Source organism: Alosa sapidissima, chromosome 13, assembly GCF_018492685.1.
Source record: "Alosa sapidissima isolate fAloSap1 chromosome 13, fAloSap1.pri, whole genome shotgun sequence".
Taxonomy (NCBI): Eukaryota; Metazoa; Chordata; class Actinopteri; order Clupeiformes; family Clupeidae; genus Alosa; species Alosa sapidissima.
The window spans coordinates 4198133-4216563 of record NC_055969.1 but is presented as its reverse complement, the minus strand read 5'-3'; the positions used below and the strand labels follow the sequence as shown (position 1 = coordinate 4216563).

The window sequence follows — 18431 nt, the reverse complement described above, 5'->3', positions numbered from 1 at the left end:
CATTCATTTTTTGTTGTGTGTGTGTGTGTGTGTGTGTGTGTGTGTGTGTGTGTGTGTGTGTGTGTGTGTGTGTGTGTGTGTGTGTGCGCGCGCCTCATGTGGTGTGATCAAGTTCTCATACCTGGAGGTAGTGCTGCAGCATCTTCTTGCTGTGTAGGAGGTATGTACACGTCTGACACAGGTAACACAGATTGATCTGCAGAGACGCACATACACAATGAGTGAGCAATCGGTCAGATTAAACATCCCAGACTGTCTTCCAAAATGGGTGGAGAGGCTCAGGAGATAATGTGAAGCCAGGAATGTGTGTGTGTGTGTGTGTACCTGGATGTCCCTGAGCAGCTGGGGCAGGTGAAATTGCCACTCTTTGGTGAAGACGGAGAGCTGCAGCAGGAAGCCCACGGTGTGGTCGGCCTCGTCCAGACACGCCAGAGACTGCACCGTCCGCACTGCGTTTAAACACTACAAACACACACGTGCACATTAGCACACACACACACACACACACACACGTTTAAACACTACCAGGGTTCCTACACATTTTCCATTTCAAAATTCCATACTCAAATTTTCAAACTTCTCGATACATTTTTCTGACCATAATTCTAGACATTGTCAATGGAGCGTTCTACTAGCATTGTGAAGAGCTGTATATGATTAACTTATTAGCCCTTGCTAACACTTGCCCACTGTTGGATACTTTTCGTTGAGGAAGTGCTGTGTTGGAAGGTGCACTCACATTTTTAGTTCTCTGTAGATACAGCATAGCCTACTACATATGTTGGAGACTAGTGCACTGATGGCAGATGCCTCAGAAATCACCGTAAACAATAGGCTATGATTTGTTTGCAATAACAGTTTATCAGATAATGCAGTATCCATGTCTTGGTAACTTTTACAAAATCAAAAAAGTTTACCAGTATTTTAGCCGAAAATAGCAGAGCTACGCAAACATACCAGTGCACAATAGAGTAGGACACATGCATAGAACAGGGTTTTTTTCTGAGGACCCCCATGTAATTGTATCTTGACGATGTGGACTGCCAGTTAAGCTACACAGCAGTAGGAATGATTCATTATGACCCGAGTGATTAGTACTGTAGATGCAATAGTCTTGAAACACAAATATTCCTCCATACCCTTGTTTCTTTTTTCCATACTTATTCAGACCTGGAAATTACTCAAATCAAATTACATACTTTTCCAGGTTTTCCATACTGCGTAGGAACCCTGCACTACAAACACACGTGCACATTAGCACACACACACACACACACACACGTTTACACTTAGTGTTGTCACGATACCAAAATTATGACTTCGATACAATACCTGCCATAAATATCACGATGCTCGATACTGAAACGATACTACAGCGAAATCTTAAGATATCTGGAAAAGAAAGGACTCATATCTCCTCCAAGTGTATTTAGTAATTGGTGTTGAATTCGGTGCACTTTTGTAGTGTGCAGGTCAATTCTGGGTTCTAAACTTCCTACATAATTATTATTTTTAGTCAGTAAAATAGTAGGCCTACTTTGTGTGATTAAGTCCTTTATTTTTTTGTTATAGTTCATTTACATTGTGTTGTGTTTTGCCAATAAAGAAGCTTTAAATAGCCAAACTAGGCTAGATCAAGGTCAGTGTTGAAATTACTGCATGCAAATCACTGAATGCTATGCAGAGGGGCCTAATCTTTAGGCCATCTGATGTACAGTATACAGTAGGCTTCCCTAGGCCTTCCCGTGTTCATGGGATTTCTTTGACAGTTGCAAAGGGAAAAATGTGAGGATAGTCTTCTTTGCGCCCAGTGTACAAGTACGACGTTCCAACCACTCAGGTCTTCGTCAGATAGGCCTACACCATTACCTGTTGCAATATGTCTGTGTGCATTCCTACATTAGCCTACGTCTATTTCTTTGATAACATGATTTGCTACCACGTAACAATAACCCGCTATTATTATTAGGACTCAACACGTTTTGATGCTGTGGGCTTTAATTAGCGCATTTCGGGTAGCCTATCCTTCTGGACAATACTTATTGAACAAATTGCAGTCTACATGCCATGACAAATATTACCAGTAGTACTGACCGAACATGAAATAGATTGTTTACAAGTTATGGTAATGTTATTCTGGCGTGAACATTGCGCTTTCATCACGTTAGCACCCTATGATTACAGCTCGTTATGTCTCGTCAAAATTTATTGATGAAGGAAGGTTCGCTTTATCCCAGAGAACCATACTCGTTTCACTTAGGCTAGACTAAAACAGAAGAGAAGAACTTGCCACTAACCATGTAGTCGTGTTTTCTATAGCATATTCGTTAACCTGTCGTTCTTTAAACAATAATGTTGGGATATGTCTGCGAGGTGTTTAGCCAAGTTCCATGCGTAGCCTACTGCTTTTAAATGACTTTGAAACATATTTCACAAACGGGCCTCTGTATACCTGATGGCTTGCCTTCACTATTCGTGATGTATCCGAAATAGTTGCAGATTTCACTTCACCTTTTGTTTTATCCACAAGGCCGAGGACTGTCGGCAAAGAACTACTGTATGTTGACGTTGGCTGCGCACTCACTCACTCAGAGCTGCCTGCTTGACACGTCCACTTGCCTAGATGCTTGCAAGGAGCAGTGAGAGCAGCAGTTTACGCAGACACAGAACGTTAATTTTAATGAAGTATCGAAAAAACGTCGGAAATCGCATCGTTTTTTGCGTGAAGGCATCGTGATACCTTTTTAGTATCGATACACCGTGCAACACTATTTACACTTACAGAACATTTCCTGTCACATCTCAGGGGCTAACAACATGGTGAGTCAACACCACAGATAGACACACATTCTTACATGTATGGCATAAATTCATTCATGTGACTAAGAACCTTTAGTTGTTGTGCTTACACACACACACACACACACACACACACACACACACACCTGTAGAATGCGTTCCTGGTGCACCCCAACAAAGTCGAGGGCCTCATTGATGAAGCTGTAGCGGAGCGTCTTGAGCAGGGACTCCATCAGACACACACACAGCCTGTAGACGCCAGGCCAGCACGGGGCATCCTGGGCACGCCGCGAGAATGCCTGCAAGAGAGAGTGACCTTTTCTTCAGCCCCAACAGACAACAGGCTTTACCAAAGGTCTTTATGAATGGCAAGTCTTTTAACAGCATTAATTCATATCAAAGTAATCCTCACTATCAGCTCCAGTCTAACCTTTAGTATATGGGCATATACTTTAGTATATAATCAAGCAAATCAATCAAAAGTTTCCAAAGTTACAAAGTTCCTAAAGATATTTCACTTACATAATTTTACTTTACGTGTGCATCTGTGTGTGCGTGTGTACCTGAGATGATCCGTTGGTTGGTCCCTCATACACGCTGAGCAGAGGCAGGCAGATGCTCTGCAGAACTCCAGCTCCTGCAACTGCTGCTGCCCCCTGCAGGACAAAGGAGCAAAACACACTTCAACATTCATATTTACTCATTTCACAGATGTTTTTAATCAAAGTGAGCGTGAGTGCAAAACGAGTGAGTGTGTGTGTGTGCAATATAAGTGAGTGTGTGTATGTGCAATATAAGTCAGTGTGTATATGTGCAATATAAGTAAGTATGTGTGTAAGTGCAGAGAGAGAGAGAGAGAGAGAGAGAGAGAGAGAGAGAGAAAGAGAGAGAGAGAGAGAGAGAGAGAGAGAGAGAGAGAGAGAGAGAGAGAGAGAGAGGATAGTGTGTGTGTGTCCACACCTGTGGCGCCCTGGCGAGCGTGAGCAGCAGGTGCAGGGCGCTCTCGGTGAAGTAGAGGTTCTTTTTGGAGCGCAGGCTGAGCTCCAGGGCGCTGAGCACCGAGGGCAGCACCGGAAGCTTCCGCACCACCAGCAGCCACTGCTCCCCGTCTTCGTCCGCCAGACACAGCTCCTTACACAGGTGCAGCGCCAACACACACACCTGAGGGAGGGAGGGAGGGAGAGGGAGGGAGGGAGAGACACAGAAAGAGAAAAAAAGAATTGAAAAGAAAGCAGCTTGGAAAAGCTAAAGTACTTCTGCTTGCTTTTTTTAACACACTTATCCTTCACAGGGCTATGCACACTTACGTTTCAAATACCCAATAGATCTTATGCCTAATGGCATCATCACACTGGCATTTAGATTCAGCTCTGAAGGCATGTCCTTGGTTGTCAAGGCTTATATTGTGATGTTCTGATAACAACCTACTTAGCTAACTACAGTGGCTAAATAACTCTGGGTTCTTCCAGAGAACTATGATGGTTTCAAAGACCACAAAAGGCCTGGTGACATAATGTTGTTGTTAAAGCTGAAATGTGTCTCTGGTGCTTGATGGTTCTGCCAGTGCATACACTGTGTGACTAGTGACATGATGTTGTTAAAGTTAAAATGATGACTGAGACCACGCTTGAAGCCTTTGCCAGTGTGACGTTAGGGCTTTGCATTGAGATGACTGCAGCTGTGGAAACAACATCGAGCATCATGAGGCAGAGGTGAGTAACCGGAGCCTCCAGAGAACCTGGCGGCCGCGGAGGACAACCCTGATCTGACGCTGAACTCACCCCGTCCCTTTGGTCTGTCTGGAGATTGCGCGGCGCGTCTGTCTCCATGGAGTCCTCCTGCACCTCAGCAATCTGGGTCATGTGACGTGTGCTGTCAATCAAAGCCAGCGCCTCATCCTGGATAGTCTCACACACACACAGCAGCAACTGGGGCAGCTGGGACATCTCTCCACCTAGCAACAGACACATACACACACACACACACACACACACACACACTTAAATATTTTATTTGGATCGGCAAATACAGAGTACAATACCACAGCATCCAAACTGTTTAGAGCCAGTTATGCTATACAAAAAAAGTGCACACAAATTACAGTATAGGTAGAGATGACACCAGCTTCTCAGGAGTATGAAAAGACACACAGAGAGAGACACACACACACACACACACACACACACACACAGACACAGACACAGACACAGACACAGACACAGTAAAACTCAGTGGCACATGACATGAGTGGTGTGGTGTGTACCGTTGAGGCCCTGGATCTGCAGAGTGGAGAGGAGGCAGGAGAAGAGCTTGGCCTTGGTCCTCTCCATGAGTCTGGGGTCCGCCTGCAGCACCGACTCCAGCATCAGAGACAGAGAGGGCAGCAGGGGGGGCGCTGCGCCCAGCTCACTGACAACACAGGCGACAGGCTACAGTCACAAACACACGCATATTCCCAATTCTACATCTAAGCCACAGGCTACAGTCACAAACACACACTCATTCCCAATTCTACATCTAAGCCACAGCACAGGCTACATTCACAAACACACGCATATTCCCAATTCTACATCTAAGCCACAGGCTACAGTCACAAACACACACTCATTCCAAATTCTATATATAAGCCACAACACACAGCGCCCTGGGTGTACGCTCAGAGACAGACAGACAGACAGACAGACAGACACACACACCTCCTCCATTGTTTGAGTAGAATGAGCAGCAGTGTGGTCATCATGGAGCCTAACCGTAGGCAGGGCAGAGACTGAGGCAGCATCAGCTGGGGAGGAGAACAGGGGGAAAGAAATGGAATGAGGACAGGACAACAGGGGGTGGGAGTTAATCCAGAGGTAAGAAATAGCACAAGAGCACAGACGCATCTTCCCACACAGAGGCATGGTGTGTGTGTGTGTGTGTGTGTGTGTGTGTGTGTGTGTGTGTGTGTGTGTGTGTGTGTGTGCAGATCACTCACAGCTGCTTTTGTTCCCTCCAGGACGTCCATGAAGAGTTTACACCGCACTGTGTCTTCCGTCAGCTGCATCATGTCCGACTACATATTCAACAAATCAAATATTTCATAAGGGGTTTTCAACTCAAGTCATGTATGCTTTAAGGATAGGATTTAATTTGTGGGTAGTTGTGCAAAAACAGTGGATGCGTGTGTGTGTATGTGTGTGTCAGCTTACATGGCTGGTTGAGAGGATGAGCAGAGTCCTCCAGGCGGAGATGAGTGTTTGCGTCTCGTTGAGCGAGCGCAGGCTGTCGTCCTCGCACACGCCGCACACCAGCGAGCGCACACAATCCGACCAGTACTCGTAGCGCCGCTGGCTGGACAAACGCTGCAGCACCGTCTTCAGGGAGGCCTCCAGCGAGTCTCTGTGCACGCACGCACACACACACACACACACACACGTTTATAATGTGAATGCATAATTAAAGTTCTTAAAGGCAGAAGTATACTATACAACTATACACTAGTATACTATATATAATATATTATAGATGGATGTTTGTCTGGGTACATGATGATATCTGAATCATGCGCAGGCCAATGGAACATTAAAATAAAAAGTACATGCCCAAAACATATATTATATTTTTGGAACCCTTTAAGACAGGTCTTAGGTGTGTGGATGTGTGTAGTAACCTGTGAACATAGTAGATCTCCAGACCAATGATCTTCATTACAAAGGCACAGGATTCCAGAACACAGGGCTGTAAAGAAAGAGAACAGTTAAAATACTACAGTGGCGCGCACACACACACACACACACACTTTCATTAAAAAAAGGCAGCACACTCACCTCTGGTGTGTCAGAGTTGGAGGGTAGTGTTCCAAACAGGGGAGTGGTCAGATTTTCCCAAAATTTCTCTCTGAAGGAAAAAGAAAGCCAGATGAGTCACTCTGCAGCTGTGTTTAACCTAGCTGTAGGCCTCAGGCCCCACACTGACCATTTGTCTGTAACTCCCCCTTCTCTCTCTCTCTCTCTGTGTGTGTGTGTGTGTGTGTGTGTGTGTGTGTGTGTGTGTGTATTTATTTATTTCAGTGGGAATGTTTGTCTCAGGGCCTGTGTGTATGTTTGCGTACAAACAGAAGTAAACATTGAAAATTCCAGTGATTCTGCCTGTGGGACTGTGTGTGTGTGTGTGTGTGTGTGTGTGTACCTGGTTCGGAGCACACACAGAGCGCTGTCCCTGCGGTCTGTCCAGAGTGCGTGCAGGAAGGCCAGGGCTGAGCGCTGCAGGAGGGGAGGGCACCAGTACTGGCCCTGCTGACAGCAGTCCAGCAACTCCAGCACCACTGCCAGACAGCTCCATTTCCCCAGAGAGAACTCCTACACACACACACACACACACACACATTTATACATAATGAATACATAATTGACTTTATAAGGGCAGAGGTATTCTTCGAACACACACACACACACAATTTTAGTCAGGATGCCTTTCATTCATATTCATATGGAGTAATTAGTTTTCTGACGTAGAGAACAACTTGTTTGTGCATTTGTTTTAGTGCACCATCATCAATACTTGTGCATTACTTTCTGATTCTCTCCATATTGGGTGAGCACAGGAGTTTGGATAGGAAGTAGATACGGGTTGCCTTGTAGCGTAACAGAGCTATTTCTACACCAGTATGTGATGAGCTAAAAGCCCCTCCACTGTTGCATCACAGGCTCCTGACCTTTGACCCCTCGCTGCCATCCTTGACCTCCAGGTTGAGGAAGAGCTCGATGAGGCCGGGCTGCGTCTCCACGGCGACAGTGAGGAACTCCAGGATCATGACCTTGATGCGCATGTCCTCTGTGTGGCTCTGGAGTCGCGCCAGGAAGGCGTCTCGGATGGCCGCCGCATCACTGCCCAGACACGCGTACACAGACATGGGGGCCACCTGCACGGAGGGGACGTGGTCAAACACATGGCAAAAAGGCTGGGAGAAACCAACCAACATGGGGACAAAATGACAGCATAACAAAAGATATTTACATGAGCACAAAGTATGTGTTCCAATGTGTGTATACAGTATGCCTATGTGTGTGTAAATATAATGGGTGTAAGTCAGCACGTCCCTTTCTGTGAAAGACAGGAGATTTGTGTGCCAAGTGTGATCATAAACTGGAAAAGTGTGTGTGTGTGTGTGTGTGTTACCAATGCGAGTCTCTTGAGCAGCTGTATGGCGAGACGGGGCAGGGCAGGGTCGTGTTTGTGGTAGATGTACTTTGCCAACACCGCTATTAGGTTGCTGCCATGACCACCTGAGAGGAACAACAAAAACACTCATCAGTAACAAGTGGGACAGTATGGGTATATGTAGTCGTGTGTGTGTGTGTGTACCATGCTGTGTGAGAGCCTGCTCCAGAGGGGACATGGTGTCAGAGGTGGGTTTGAGGCGTAGTACGTTATTGGTCACGGAGAAGGCCAGCTTCACTGTCTGGATCAGCACCTGGCCTGGACCCTCATTACCCCCACTGCCACAGACAGACAGACAATCAGACATATATGAGAGAGAGAGAGAGAGAGAGAGAGAGAGAGAGAGAGAGAGAGAGAGAGAGAGAGAGAGAGAGAGAGAGAGAGAGAAAAAAGAAAGAGAGAGAGAGAAAAAAAAGAAAAAGAGAGAGAGAGAGAAAGAAACAGACAGACAGACATCACAGAGGGGGAGAGAGAAAATGTGAGACAAGCACACAGTACAAACAGCACTCATTAAAGTGGTACGATTTCAGCCACAAGTGGTACATTTGCAAGCCACATTTGCACACACACACACCTGCTGGGCTGAGCTGTCAGCACCATGTCTATGGTGTCCACCCCAACGGCCATGATGTTGATGACTGCTTGTCCTGCTTCAGTGTTGGCCAAACTGTAGATGCAGAGAGCCTGTAGACTGGGAGCACTGCACATGCATGCACACACACACACAGCAGAAAAAAACATTCCACTTACACAATGTATGCCAACAAAAAACATCTTTGTGTAGCCTTGTGTAGAATCAAAGAAATGCCAAGTTTCAGATGGCATCAATTAGATGGTTTTGTTTGTCTGTCTGTCTGTCTGTGTCTGTTGATGTGTGTGTGTGTGTGTGTGTGTGTGTGTGTGTGTACCTGTCCTGGGCCTCTCCCTCTGGACTCAAGTTGAGGATGGCGTGAACCAGCTCCAGAATAAGACATCCTAGGGGATTTAAAAATCACAGAAAAGTGCTCAGTTTAGTTGGAATTTACCCCCGATTGTGGGGCCTCGTGATGATCGCGCACGAGTCCTTTGTGACCATACGTCCACGTCATGTACACATGTCAAGCACGTGGTGTGGGCACTCACCAATCCTCTCTCGGACTCCGTAGGTGTTGTAACGCCACTTGTGGTAGGTGGGCAGCATCTCCTTCAGCACCAGTAACACACAGGGGATCAGACCCCTGCTCTGGGTACTGCCCAACTGACCCTAAACACACACACACACACACACTTATATTGACTCCACAGAATAAACACACATAAACCAAAACAAACATACATGCACAGAAAACACCTACCCAAACATAAGCTGAGAAACATATTTACATGACACTTATTAAGATTAACATGAGCAGAGCACAGATCAGGCTATAACATACGTAGTGTAGCCCAAGTTGTAGCATTTGTCAGTATATATAAGTATATAAGTATATATACTCTTTTGATCCCGTGAGGGAAATTTGGTCTCTGCATTTATCCCAATCCGTGAATTAGTGAAACACACTCAGCACACAGTGAACACACAGTGAGGTGAAGCACACACTAATCCCGGTGCAGTGAGCTGCCTGCAACAACAGCGGCGCTCGGGGAGCAGTGAGGGGTTAGGTGCATTGCTCAAGGGCACTTCAGCCGTGCCTACTGGTCGGTGTTCGAACCGGCAACCCTCCGGTTACAAGTCCGAAGTGCTAACCAGTAGGCCACGGCTGCAGTAGGGATGTGATCAAGGATAAACAAGCTGTTTGCTCACCTTCACAAGCGTGGTGACTAGTTTCAGGAAGGCAATGGTCACAGCATACTCTCCACGAGGCTGTTCAATCAGCACCAGCAAGTTTCCATAGTTACCAGCTCGCATCCCATCCGCACTGAAACGTGGACCAAACCATAATATCATTGGTAATGATGATTGGATGCAAAGATTACATGCGCTTAATTTCCATGTGTCAAGTATAAAACACAAGTATATATGTGCGCGTGTAGACTTACCTGATACATTGAGCCATGTTTGTAAGAGGGGAGGAAGTGAATGGCAGAAAACCAGTGTGGTGAAGACTGGACCAAACCTACACACACACACACACACACACACACACACACACACACACACACACAAAAAAAAATACATTGTAAACATTGAGTTACATTGTATTCATTTAACGAGTCCTGTTCTTATTCTCCATCACTAACCACACCCACCTTCCCAGGCTGCCTTGCAGCGAGCACCGTGAGGCAGTTCACACATGACGTGATGACATCAACAGGTGGGTTTATAACAGAAGTGAGCCTGAAACACAGTCAGTGGGCCATTTTCAATAAGGGCTCTTTGAGCTTTTACAGTAGATGGAGATTAGATAGGTGAATGTGTGTGTGTGTGTGTGTGAGGGGCACCTTTGCAGCAGCATGTAGATGCGGGAGGTGAGCGGGAGGAGACAGTCTGACACACTCCAGTCCGTGCTGATCACCTGATGAACCAGGTCCAGGATGGGCTTCACCCTCTCACAGTGCACCAACACATCTACACAGACAGAGAAAGAGAGATGGAGACAGTGAATGAGTTGAGAAGGAAAGTGAGAAGTGTCTGCAATTGGAGATTTCACAGCAGAGTACTACACAAAATGCTACACCTCTGACCGTATGTGTGTGTGTGTGTGTGTGTGTACCTGCAGTAGAGACCACATGCAGAAGCATCTCTATTTCACAGGTGAAGAGGCTCCAGCAGGAGTAGTTGTACTCCCAGTGCACCACAAAGCCATCTGGGCTCACAGACACCTGGCCCAGAACACCCAGGGGCATGCGCAGGTTAGTCTGCCCTGAGCCTGCAGAGAGAAGGAGGGAGAGAAGGAGGGAGGGAGGGAGGGAACATGGTGGATGAATATGGTGGCTACTTTTAGTTTGCCGCCTCACACACGTCATGCACAAAGAAACAAACACAAACCTAATGGGTAGATGAGCTTTGGGGCTTTTCTTCTCCAGATCGTTTCATCGTCGCTGGACTCGACATCGTTGGGCTTGTGCTTGTAAACTTCTGTGTAGAAGGACATCTTATCCAAGAACATGTACACCTGGAAAACAGAAGAGATCAGGGTGACCGGTACAAAACTGCACTGAAGAGAACCAAAGCAGGTAACATGCATACAAGAAATATGTTTCATACATGCTGGCTTTAAGGTGAATGTGTGGTATACTACATGTCAAACAGTTAATTTATAAGCATCTTAAAGAAAAGGGTGAGTATGTGTGTGTAGTGTATTAGTGTATTTATGAACATAATGTCCTTTATTTCCTGTTGCATCTGATGTAAGGGTATGTGTAAGGTACCTTTTTGGCTGTAGGTTTGTCTGACAGTAGAGCAGTGAGGAGCTGGAGAAGAGGGCGTGGCTTGTGGGGGAACACACCCACCGCACTGTCCAGGATCATCCCCAGGCCCATGTTGGGCTTCTGCAGGACAGAGCAGACGAGCGCAGTCATTACAAAATGCTAGAGAAGCACTATAAATATAGTTAACAAAAATCACTATGATTAGGCTGACATATGACTACATCTGACATCTGATTAATGACATTTGTCCTTTGATTTATTTGCATAGAAACACACACACACACTCACCGATTCCCAGAAGAGTTCAGCCAAACTGGGAGCAGCCAACACCTCACACACGGCATTAACCAGGTGCTGGACAGGGAGAGGGAAGAGGAAGGAGACGGGACTTACAAACCTACTCAATTCAATTAGGTGCAATGTAGAGTTAGTCTGTGGTTAGAAAGGAGGCTTGGACACAGCAAGCATGGGGAGGAACAGAGCTCACCTGTAGGCAGCCAAGGGTGTCCTCTTCAAATGACGTGATGACGAAGGAGAGGAGGCCGTAGATGCACATTCGAGCAGTGCTGGCTGTACACTACACACACACAAAACTGAAAAAATTAGATAAGTGTCTCCTATGCAATACCAATGCACATAGTAGGACTTTGTTTGTGTGGATATGACTCCATGGTCTCGTGGAACTAGATGCCACCGTGGTGTTTATATGGGAGTGCCTGTCTTTGCACAGAGGAGTGAGCTTAGGCGAGATTGCCTTCACATGTGTGTGTGAGTGTGTGTGTCTCAGTCCCTCACATTGTTCCCAGTGGAGCCGAGGGCCTGCAACATGTCAGTGAGGTAGCTGAAGACGGTGAGCTGCAGCGTGATGGGTCCGAGGCGTGTGACAGCGGCAGCGCCCTCATCGGGTGAGAGGGTGTGACGCAGTAGCACCCAGCCCAGCAGCACGGGGCCGTGGTGAGGGATGTCCCCAAACGTCACCAGCATCTGGTCCATTTCCTATCACACACACACACACACACACACACACACACACACACGTCAGCTTGGGAGCCCTTGCAAAAGTACACACTTGTTGAAGTCCTCATTACTGCAGTGTAACAAAGTTGCCACACATTACATGATATAATAATGTTATAAATTACAGTAATCATCACGCTTTAACAAATCAGTACATGATCATGGCAGTGGTCAGTGCATCATCAATCTAGCCACAATGAAAACCACAGAAAGCATGTCTGGGCATACAGGACTTCACATCTGGTAGCCTATAATGTGCCTTGTTAAAAACTCAGTCAGCTCTTACAAATCTGGGCATGCTCAGATAGACTGTGATTGGTCTGGAGGTAATACTACTTTATTTTGATTGGTTAACAGATTACACTTGGGTATTTTTATTCGCTGTCAGACCTTGCAGAGCTCAGGGGTGTTGTGGAACTGGTGTTGGTCTGTGCGGTCCTCCAGAGCACACTTATGTAGGAAGTCAATGTCCATTCCCTCAACCAGAATCAAAGCGCTAAAATACCTACACACAAACAAAAACACAAATATAAACAAACATTAATTTATATCTATATGTGTGACTGAAAAGTACACTGCCTTGTATGCACTGAAATACAAAAAAAATAAAATGATAAAATCTGCAATTGCATAAACAAGCTAAATGAAAGGTGTGCACACAGCAACAAAACAACGAGGCTACCGAGAACGTAAATGTACACAAACATGGCAGTTCAAATTCATCTTGGCACATATAAGCAGTATTAATAATGTGGCATATGTGTGTGTTTTCATGTGTGCACCAACCCGATGCGGTCCACTAGTGGGTCCATGCTCTTGTCCACCAGGTGTCTGTTGGTCTGCCGTCGGCCGAAGCCCAACTCCTTGAAGAGGCGAGCAAAGCTGAGCAGCTCGGTGCAGGGCATCTCGAAGTAGGCGTAGTAGAGGAACATGACCTCCAGCAGCAGCGCCTGCTCCCGCAAGCACTGCCTGAACCAGCGGCACACCTGCCCGTCAGTCTGAACACAGGGACACACCTCAATGTTAACGTCAGTCTGAACACAGGGACACACCTCAATGTTAACGTCAGTCTGAACACAGGGACACTCCTCAATGTTAACGTCAGTGGGACTCGCTCATGTTCAACCATTACAAAGGCAGTAAACTGATATAGATTAAATAGAGGCTTTCCGAACATAAAACAAGCAAGAATGGGGTCTTAGACTGCTACAAGGTATGTATATAAGAATGTGGGGAGGGGAGAGAGAGAGAGAGAGAGAGAGAGAGAGAGAGAGAGAGAGAGAGAGAGAGAGAGAGAGAGAGAGAGAGAGAGAGAGAGAGAGAGAGAGAGAGAGAGAGAGAGAGGAGAAATTTCTGTGTTTCCTCACCATCATGTTCCCATGAGTCTCCCATGTTGGTGCCTCAGCTTTGATTAGATCTTCAAACTGCTTCCGGTATTTGGACACCAGGTCTTTCTCCAGCTTGCCAACACAGGCAGCATACTCAGTCTATGACACACACACACGATTGCCTATGAGTGTTACGTGCTCCACAAGCTACACTTGTCTGTGGGGATGCGCAGATATATCAGCCTTACATCGGTATTGGCCGATATTGGCCTTGTTGACTGGTTTCGACCAATCGGCAAATAATGACATTTATTGATGCCAGTGGCTGATGTTTACCTGTTATGTCACATCAATTCTGTTACATACGGACGGGAACATTCAGAGATGCTATGAGGGGCTGAAACACTTTAAAATGGTTCAGTTATTTTTGATGATGATTATTTTTGTTTCCCTGACACTAAATGGCAAAATGAAAGTACAAAAACAAAGTAAACAAACAAATAAAATAAATATTGGTATTGGCATTGGTTAATGGCCAAAATATTATTAACATTGTTGTCTGAGTCAGACCAGAACATCACAATTCGTGCCTCCCTACTTGTCAGACCAATTCAGAATTCTCCTGCATTCTAGACTAAACCACTACATACTGAGAGTCTGGAACAATCACAGCATTGTGCTGGCGGTACTTCACACACTCTCTCTCTCACACACACACACATAGAAAGAGAGAGTGTATATGAGCTGCGTACCATGTAGGGATGCCTCTCATCTTGGAAGTAAGTGAGGAGGAGGAGCACACAGCGCAGAAGACACACCCTCTCCTCATAGTAATAGTCTGCAATCTGCACACAGACAAAAGCACACATATTAAGAGTCACGCAATGAAGTAGAAAAGCGAATTATTTATCAAATAAAATCTAACTTAACATCTAACTAGAAGGGCACTCAGAGAGCGCAGACCTATGCCAAAGTTACATAGCTCTGGTATATATGCAAGTCAAATTCAAGATATCAGTGTGATATTGTGGTATCAGTGCAATATTTTTTGTCTATTTGCGCTCCACTTTCAACATTATATTCCACCAGGCAGCTGTGGTGTAACATGTAAGGATGGTTGTCAAGTGGCAACAACATACAGAAAGAAAGGTGTCACTTCCACACTATATAACCAATATTAAACTCTTACTTTCAGAAGTAAAGCCTGACTTTGCCTCTCATCCTGTAGCACAGTCTGTATATTGAGAGAGAGAGAGAGAGAAAGAGAGAGAGAAGGTTAAACCACAGCAATTCCTTGTCTGTGACTCATGAGGACAGATTGTAAACCATTATCAACACAGTGGTTAATATTCATTCACATAATTTCAACGGACCCGAAGTATTTACCTTAAGTGTGTCACGGGTTCCTCTGTAGTCCTCCTGCAGGTAAGACTGTAAGATCTGCACACTTTGCTGCTCATCCAAAGCCTACAAACGCACACACAAGAGAGCTTTACATTAGCCAAGGTCTGCTTCTTACGGTCACATACAGTATGCAGACATGTAATAAAAAATAGACTAACAGACTGAAAATTACCTAAAAGATACAAGTGTTATACAGATGTAAAAATCTAAAAAATATTAACAAACAGAGTAAATAATACAGTCGCATTATGTATCATACATACAAAGCACAGCAGTAATTACTAGGACATGGAGAGAGAATTAATGCCTCACCAGTAGCTTGCTGATCCTGAGGCCAAACTCCTTCATTGAGGCAGCCACATTCTTGTCAGCTTTCAATTTGTCCGCAGATGCCTTGCTGCCATACAAAAACAGAAAAAGTTCAGTACTAAAAATCTAGCACAGGTATCCAACTCTATTAAAAGTAGTGGATGAAGGTGGGTAAGGACAAGGTTTTAGTATGTTGTGTCCTCCATTTGTTGGACTGTTTTGAGTGAATGTGCGTATTACCTGGGTGGTTTGTAATAGCTCAGCCCCTGAAGTAGCCTTTCCCAGTGTCTCTCCAACTCTGCCTCGATCTGGGCCTAAAGCAACACAAACTTGAGTAACTCAATAATCAAGATCCTCTTACAGACAACTAATCAATATATGACAGATCAGAACCGTTTTCACATGATTGCCCATTTTCAAATTATTTGTCAAAACAACATTCAATGACTCAGAGTTACATATTTTCGACTGGACAATTTGGCTAAATCACAATACCTCTGGTTGATATATTACTTGATATTTTATGATAACATAACAACACCAACGACATATGAAACAATATATCACACAGATAAACAGTGAAAAAAACTATAGGCATTACATAAGCAAAAACTAAAAGTATTCTTTAGCTTAAAGAGACGATATTAACATTTTCAAAGTTAGAAGAGCAATCAACATTTTAAGCCTAGTCCAGGGCTCTTCAATTGGCGGCTGCGAGGTCATTTCTACTGGCCCTTTAAAAACAAATGTAGGCCTAATCGCATGAGCTGTTCTCCATTCTTGCATCTCTCATTTGCTTTAGTCCTGCAGCCACTGCACCTCAGCCCATTGAACAAGTTAGGCTACATTACAATTCATTACATTAGTACATAAGCTGAACGTAAGTGCCATAGTTCAGTTTCAACCTAAATTGCCACGTTGGAGTTTATGTACTAGCCTACTAATATTTAACAGGTTGCACCACACAAATAGTTTCTGTCAACAATATCGCAAAAAAACACGGGCACAATTTCCGCAAAACTTGGTGGAAAGGTGGAGCAGATCCGACTCAAAGTATTTCTATATAGTAGCCTGGCTATTGCCGATGTCCTTCATTTCTTCACGTCTTACAACATAAACAAATGCAATTATAGTCTAGTGAAGTCAGAAATTAGCCCGTCTAAAGGCCTCTTGGAAATAATGTGGCATAACATTAAATGCGCACTCAATTGCGATTTGTAGCAAAAAGTACCACTGATAGCGAAGGTAAATTGCATATTTGTAAATGTGACGACGGCAAAACGTTTTGTGGTTAAAGTGAATCGAGACTATATAATAACCAAAGAAAGTAAAGGAGATGATTTGCACCTCCGTTCACCAAATAAAGGCCGTGGTTGTGTTTCTACAATATGTTGGCACAAAACGTAATTTCTGTCAGAAACCAAGTAGGCTAAACGTTTTCATTGTCATCGTGAACTATGACGATGCCCATGTTCAGTAGGCTATGTTTTTCATTTATTCAAGCAGTGACATAGGTTTAACGCATGGGGTAACGTGAGGTGCGTCAGAAAAAAGATGGGCCTGTCCCTCTCAAAACATGTTAAAATAGTGTGATTAGCAACCAGAAAATAAAAAATTCCCGGGGAGACACCCCCGGACCCCCTTGTTATTATTATTAGGCTATTCTGACTGGCCTGCACTGCTAAAAAAAATCTAGAGGTCACGGTCATCTCTTTTAAATGGTGGGAACGTCAAATGTAACAAGTAGGCCTACAAGTCAGAAGAGCTACATATGCGACTGATTACACATTTAATTCACCTGAACAGTGTTTGAATCCTGTTTGTAGGCTACTCACTGGAAATCTTGGACCTAACAGTTACTGTGCAAAGCACAGATTCCATTACTGTTATCACAGATTTAATTCCATATTAGCCACCAACAACTGGGTAATGATGTTATGCATGTACAAAATACAACATTTGAACACCCATATTGCTGCTGTTGTACTTCATTGCATATACAGCTGTTAATGTGATTAGCCTACTCGTATTTCAAGCCGCATTTCTCCGGCCCCTCAGTTGTGATGCTTTTCATGAACTGGCCCCCATTACAAACTAATTGAATAGCCCTGGCCTAGTCTGAACATTTGCGACTGGCCAGAGGATGTACAAAAAAAAAATGTTTCCTATTTGCTCTTTGTAGTCAAACAAGTTGTTGCACCGAATATAATGATAAACCATAATGATGATAATAATAAGCCTGCAAAACAAGATAGTGGTTCGCCAACATATTTATAGCTGTTGGCTATTTTTAGCATTTGACATAAAAAATGTGGGTTTCCTTACGGGTTCTCTCAGAGCAGATCTTCCAAGCAGAATGGTCCATAATTGCCGACTACTCCTAAAAATAGAAACAAACGTGATTACAAAGAGCAAGTACAGGAGAATAAGTTATGTCTCCATCATTAACCTTACAAGACTGGCATAAGCATATAGCTACTTATGTTCGGCAAGTTAACCGCCATTCATTGTTTTCATTGCGCTGCGTATGGCAACTTACTTCTCATTAGCTAGCTCAGTAACTACGTTCTATTACAAAAGACAGTGAATTAAATTTCACATCAGTACCATCAACGTTGTCTGTATCACTACATCATTATGTGTCGGACGTTTGACAAGAAATGTCACACTTGACCTATGAGCTATGATATTCGAAAACTTGCGGGAGCTAGCAAATTAGCAATGCTATTCAAATGTGGTCAGCAACACGTTCCCTCCAACACAGGGGATGTAAATGACGTTTTGAATTATTTACATGTCATTCTTCAACTGTATCAACATCTCCAGAAAGAAGAAAGTGCAGGGCTTAATAAAACCCAAACTCACACTACACGAACTGGGTTGAAAGTCTGACAAAACAATCTTTAGTTTTCAAAGATTTACCTGACACATATCTCCGAGTCCGCCATCTTTCATCCTCACATGTGACCAATCAGCAAAACGAGGACCTGTGTCACGTGACCTGTTCAATTTTAAAATAAATAT

At 44.5% G+C, this 18431-nt stretch overlaps 1 protein-coding gene across 3 annotated transcripts in view; it reads right to left on the bottom strand.

Annotated features, from left to right (window-relative positions):
- The window catches only part of nup188 (nucleoporin 188), a 21935-nt gene extending 3542 nt beyond the window's left edge, over positions 1-18393 (bottom strand). Inside the window, exons 1-39 of one of the 3 annotated variants that reach the window (XM_042058412.1) lie at positions 18330-18393; positions 17733-17787; positions 15648-15721; positions 15411-15495; positions 15081-15161; positions 14884-14928; positions 14447-14539; positions 13734-13853; positions 13153-13364; positions 12757-12871; positions 12145-12345; positions 11837-11926; positions 11638-11703; positions 11350-11469; positions 10967-11093; positions 10692-10847; positions 10420-10546; positions 10228-10315; positions 10018-10094; positions 9782-9896; positions 9121-9241; positions 8907-8973; positions 8573-8698; positions 8143-8276; positions 7957-8063; positions 7493-7699; positions 6967-7136; positions 6606-6675; positions 6449-6516; positions 5988-6177; positions 5774-5851; positions 5496-5581; positions 5063-5208; positions 4581-4753; positions 3760-3960; positions 3363-3455; positions 2946-3098; positions 325-462; positions 122-196 (exon numbers count right to left, since the gene is read on the bottom strand). In XM_042058412.1, the coding sequence (XP_041914346.1) occupies positions 122-196; positions 325-462; positions 2946-3098; positions 3363-3455; positions 3760-3960; positions 4581-4753; positions 5063-5208; positions 5496-5581; positions 5774-5851; positions 5988-6177; positions 6449-6516; positions 6606-6675; positions 6967-7136; positions 7493-7699; positions 7957-8063; positions 8143-8276; positions 8573-8698; positions 8907-8973; positions 9121-9241; positions 9782-9896; positions 10018-10094; positions 10228-10315; positions 10420-10546; positions 10692-10847; positions 10967-11093; positions 11350-11469; positions 11638-11703; positions 11837-11926; positions 12145-12345; positions 12757-12871; positions 13153-13364; positions 13734-13853; positions 14447-14539; positions 14884-14928; positions 15081-15161; positions 15411-15495; positions 15648-15721; positions 17733-17787; positions 18330-18355 (4476 nt within the window). In that variant the 5' untranslated portion in view covers positions 18356-18393. Of the gene's footprint in view, positions 1-121; positions 197-324; positions 463-2945; positions 3099-3362; positions 3456-3759; positions 3961-4580; positions 4754-5062; positions 5209-5495; positions 5582-5773; positions 5852-5987; positions 6178-6448; positions 6517-6605; positions 6676-6966; positions 7137-7492; positions 7700-7956; positions 8064-8142; positions 8277-8572; positions 8699-8906; positions 8974-9120; positions 9242-9781; positions 9897-10017; positions 10095-10227; positions 10316-10419; positions 10547-10691; positions 10848-10966; positions 11094-11349; positions 11470-11637; positions 11704-11836; positions 11927-12144; positions 12346-12756; positions 12872-13152; positions 13365-13733; positions 13854-14446; positions 14540-14883; positions 14929-15080; positions 15162-15410; positions 15496-15647; positions 15722-17732; positions 17788-18014; positions 18149-18201; positions 18306-18329 lie in introns of those variants that run through there. The other 2 variants (XM_042058413.1, XM_042058414.1) reach the window with 2 other exon arrangements.
- Positions 18394-18431: the final 38 nt, after the last annotated feature.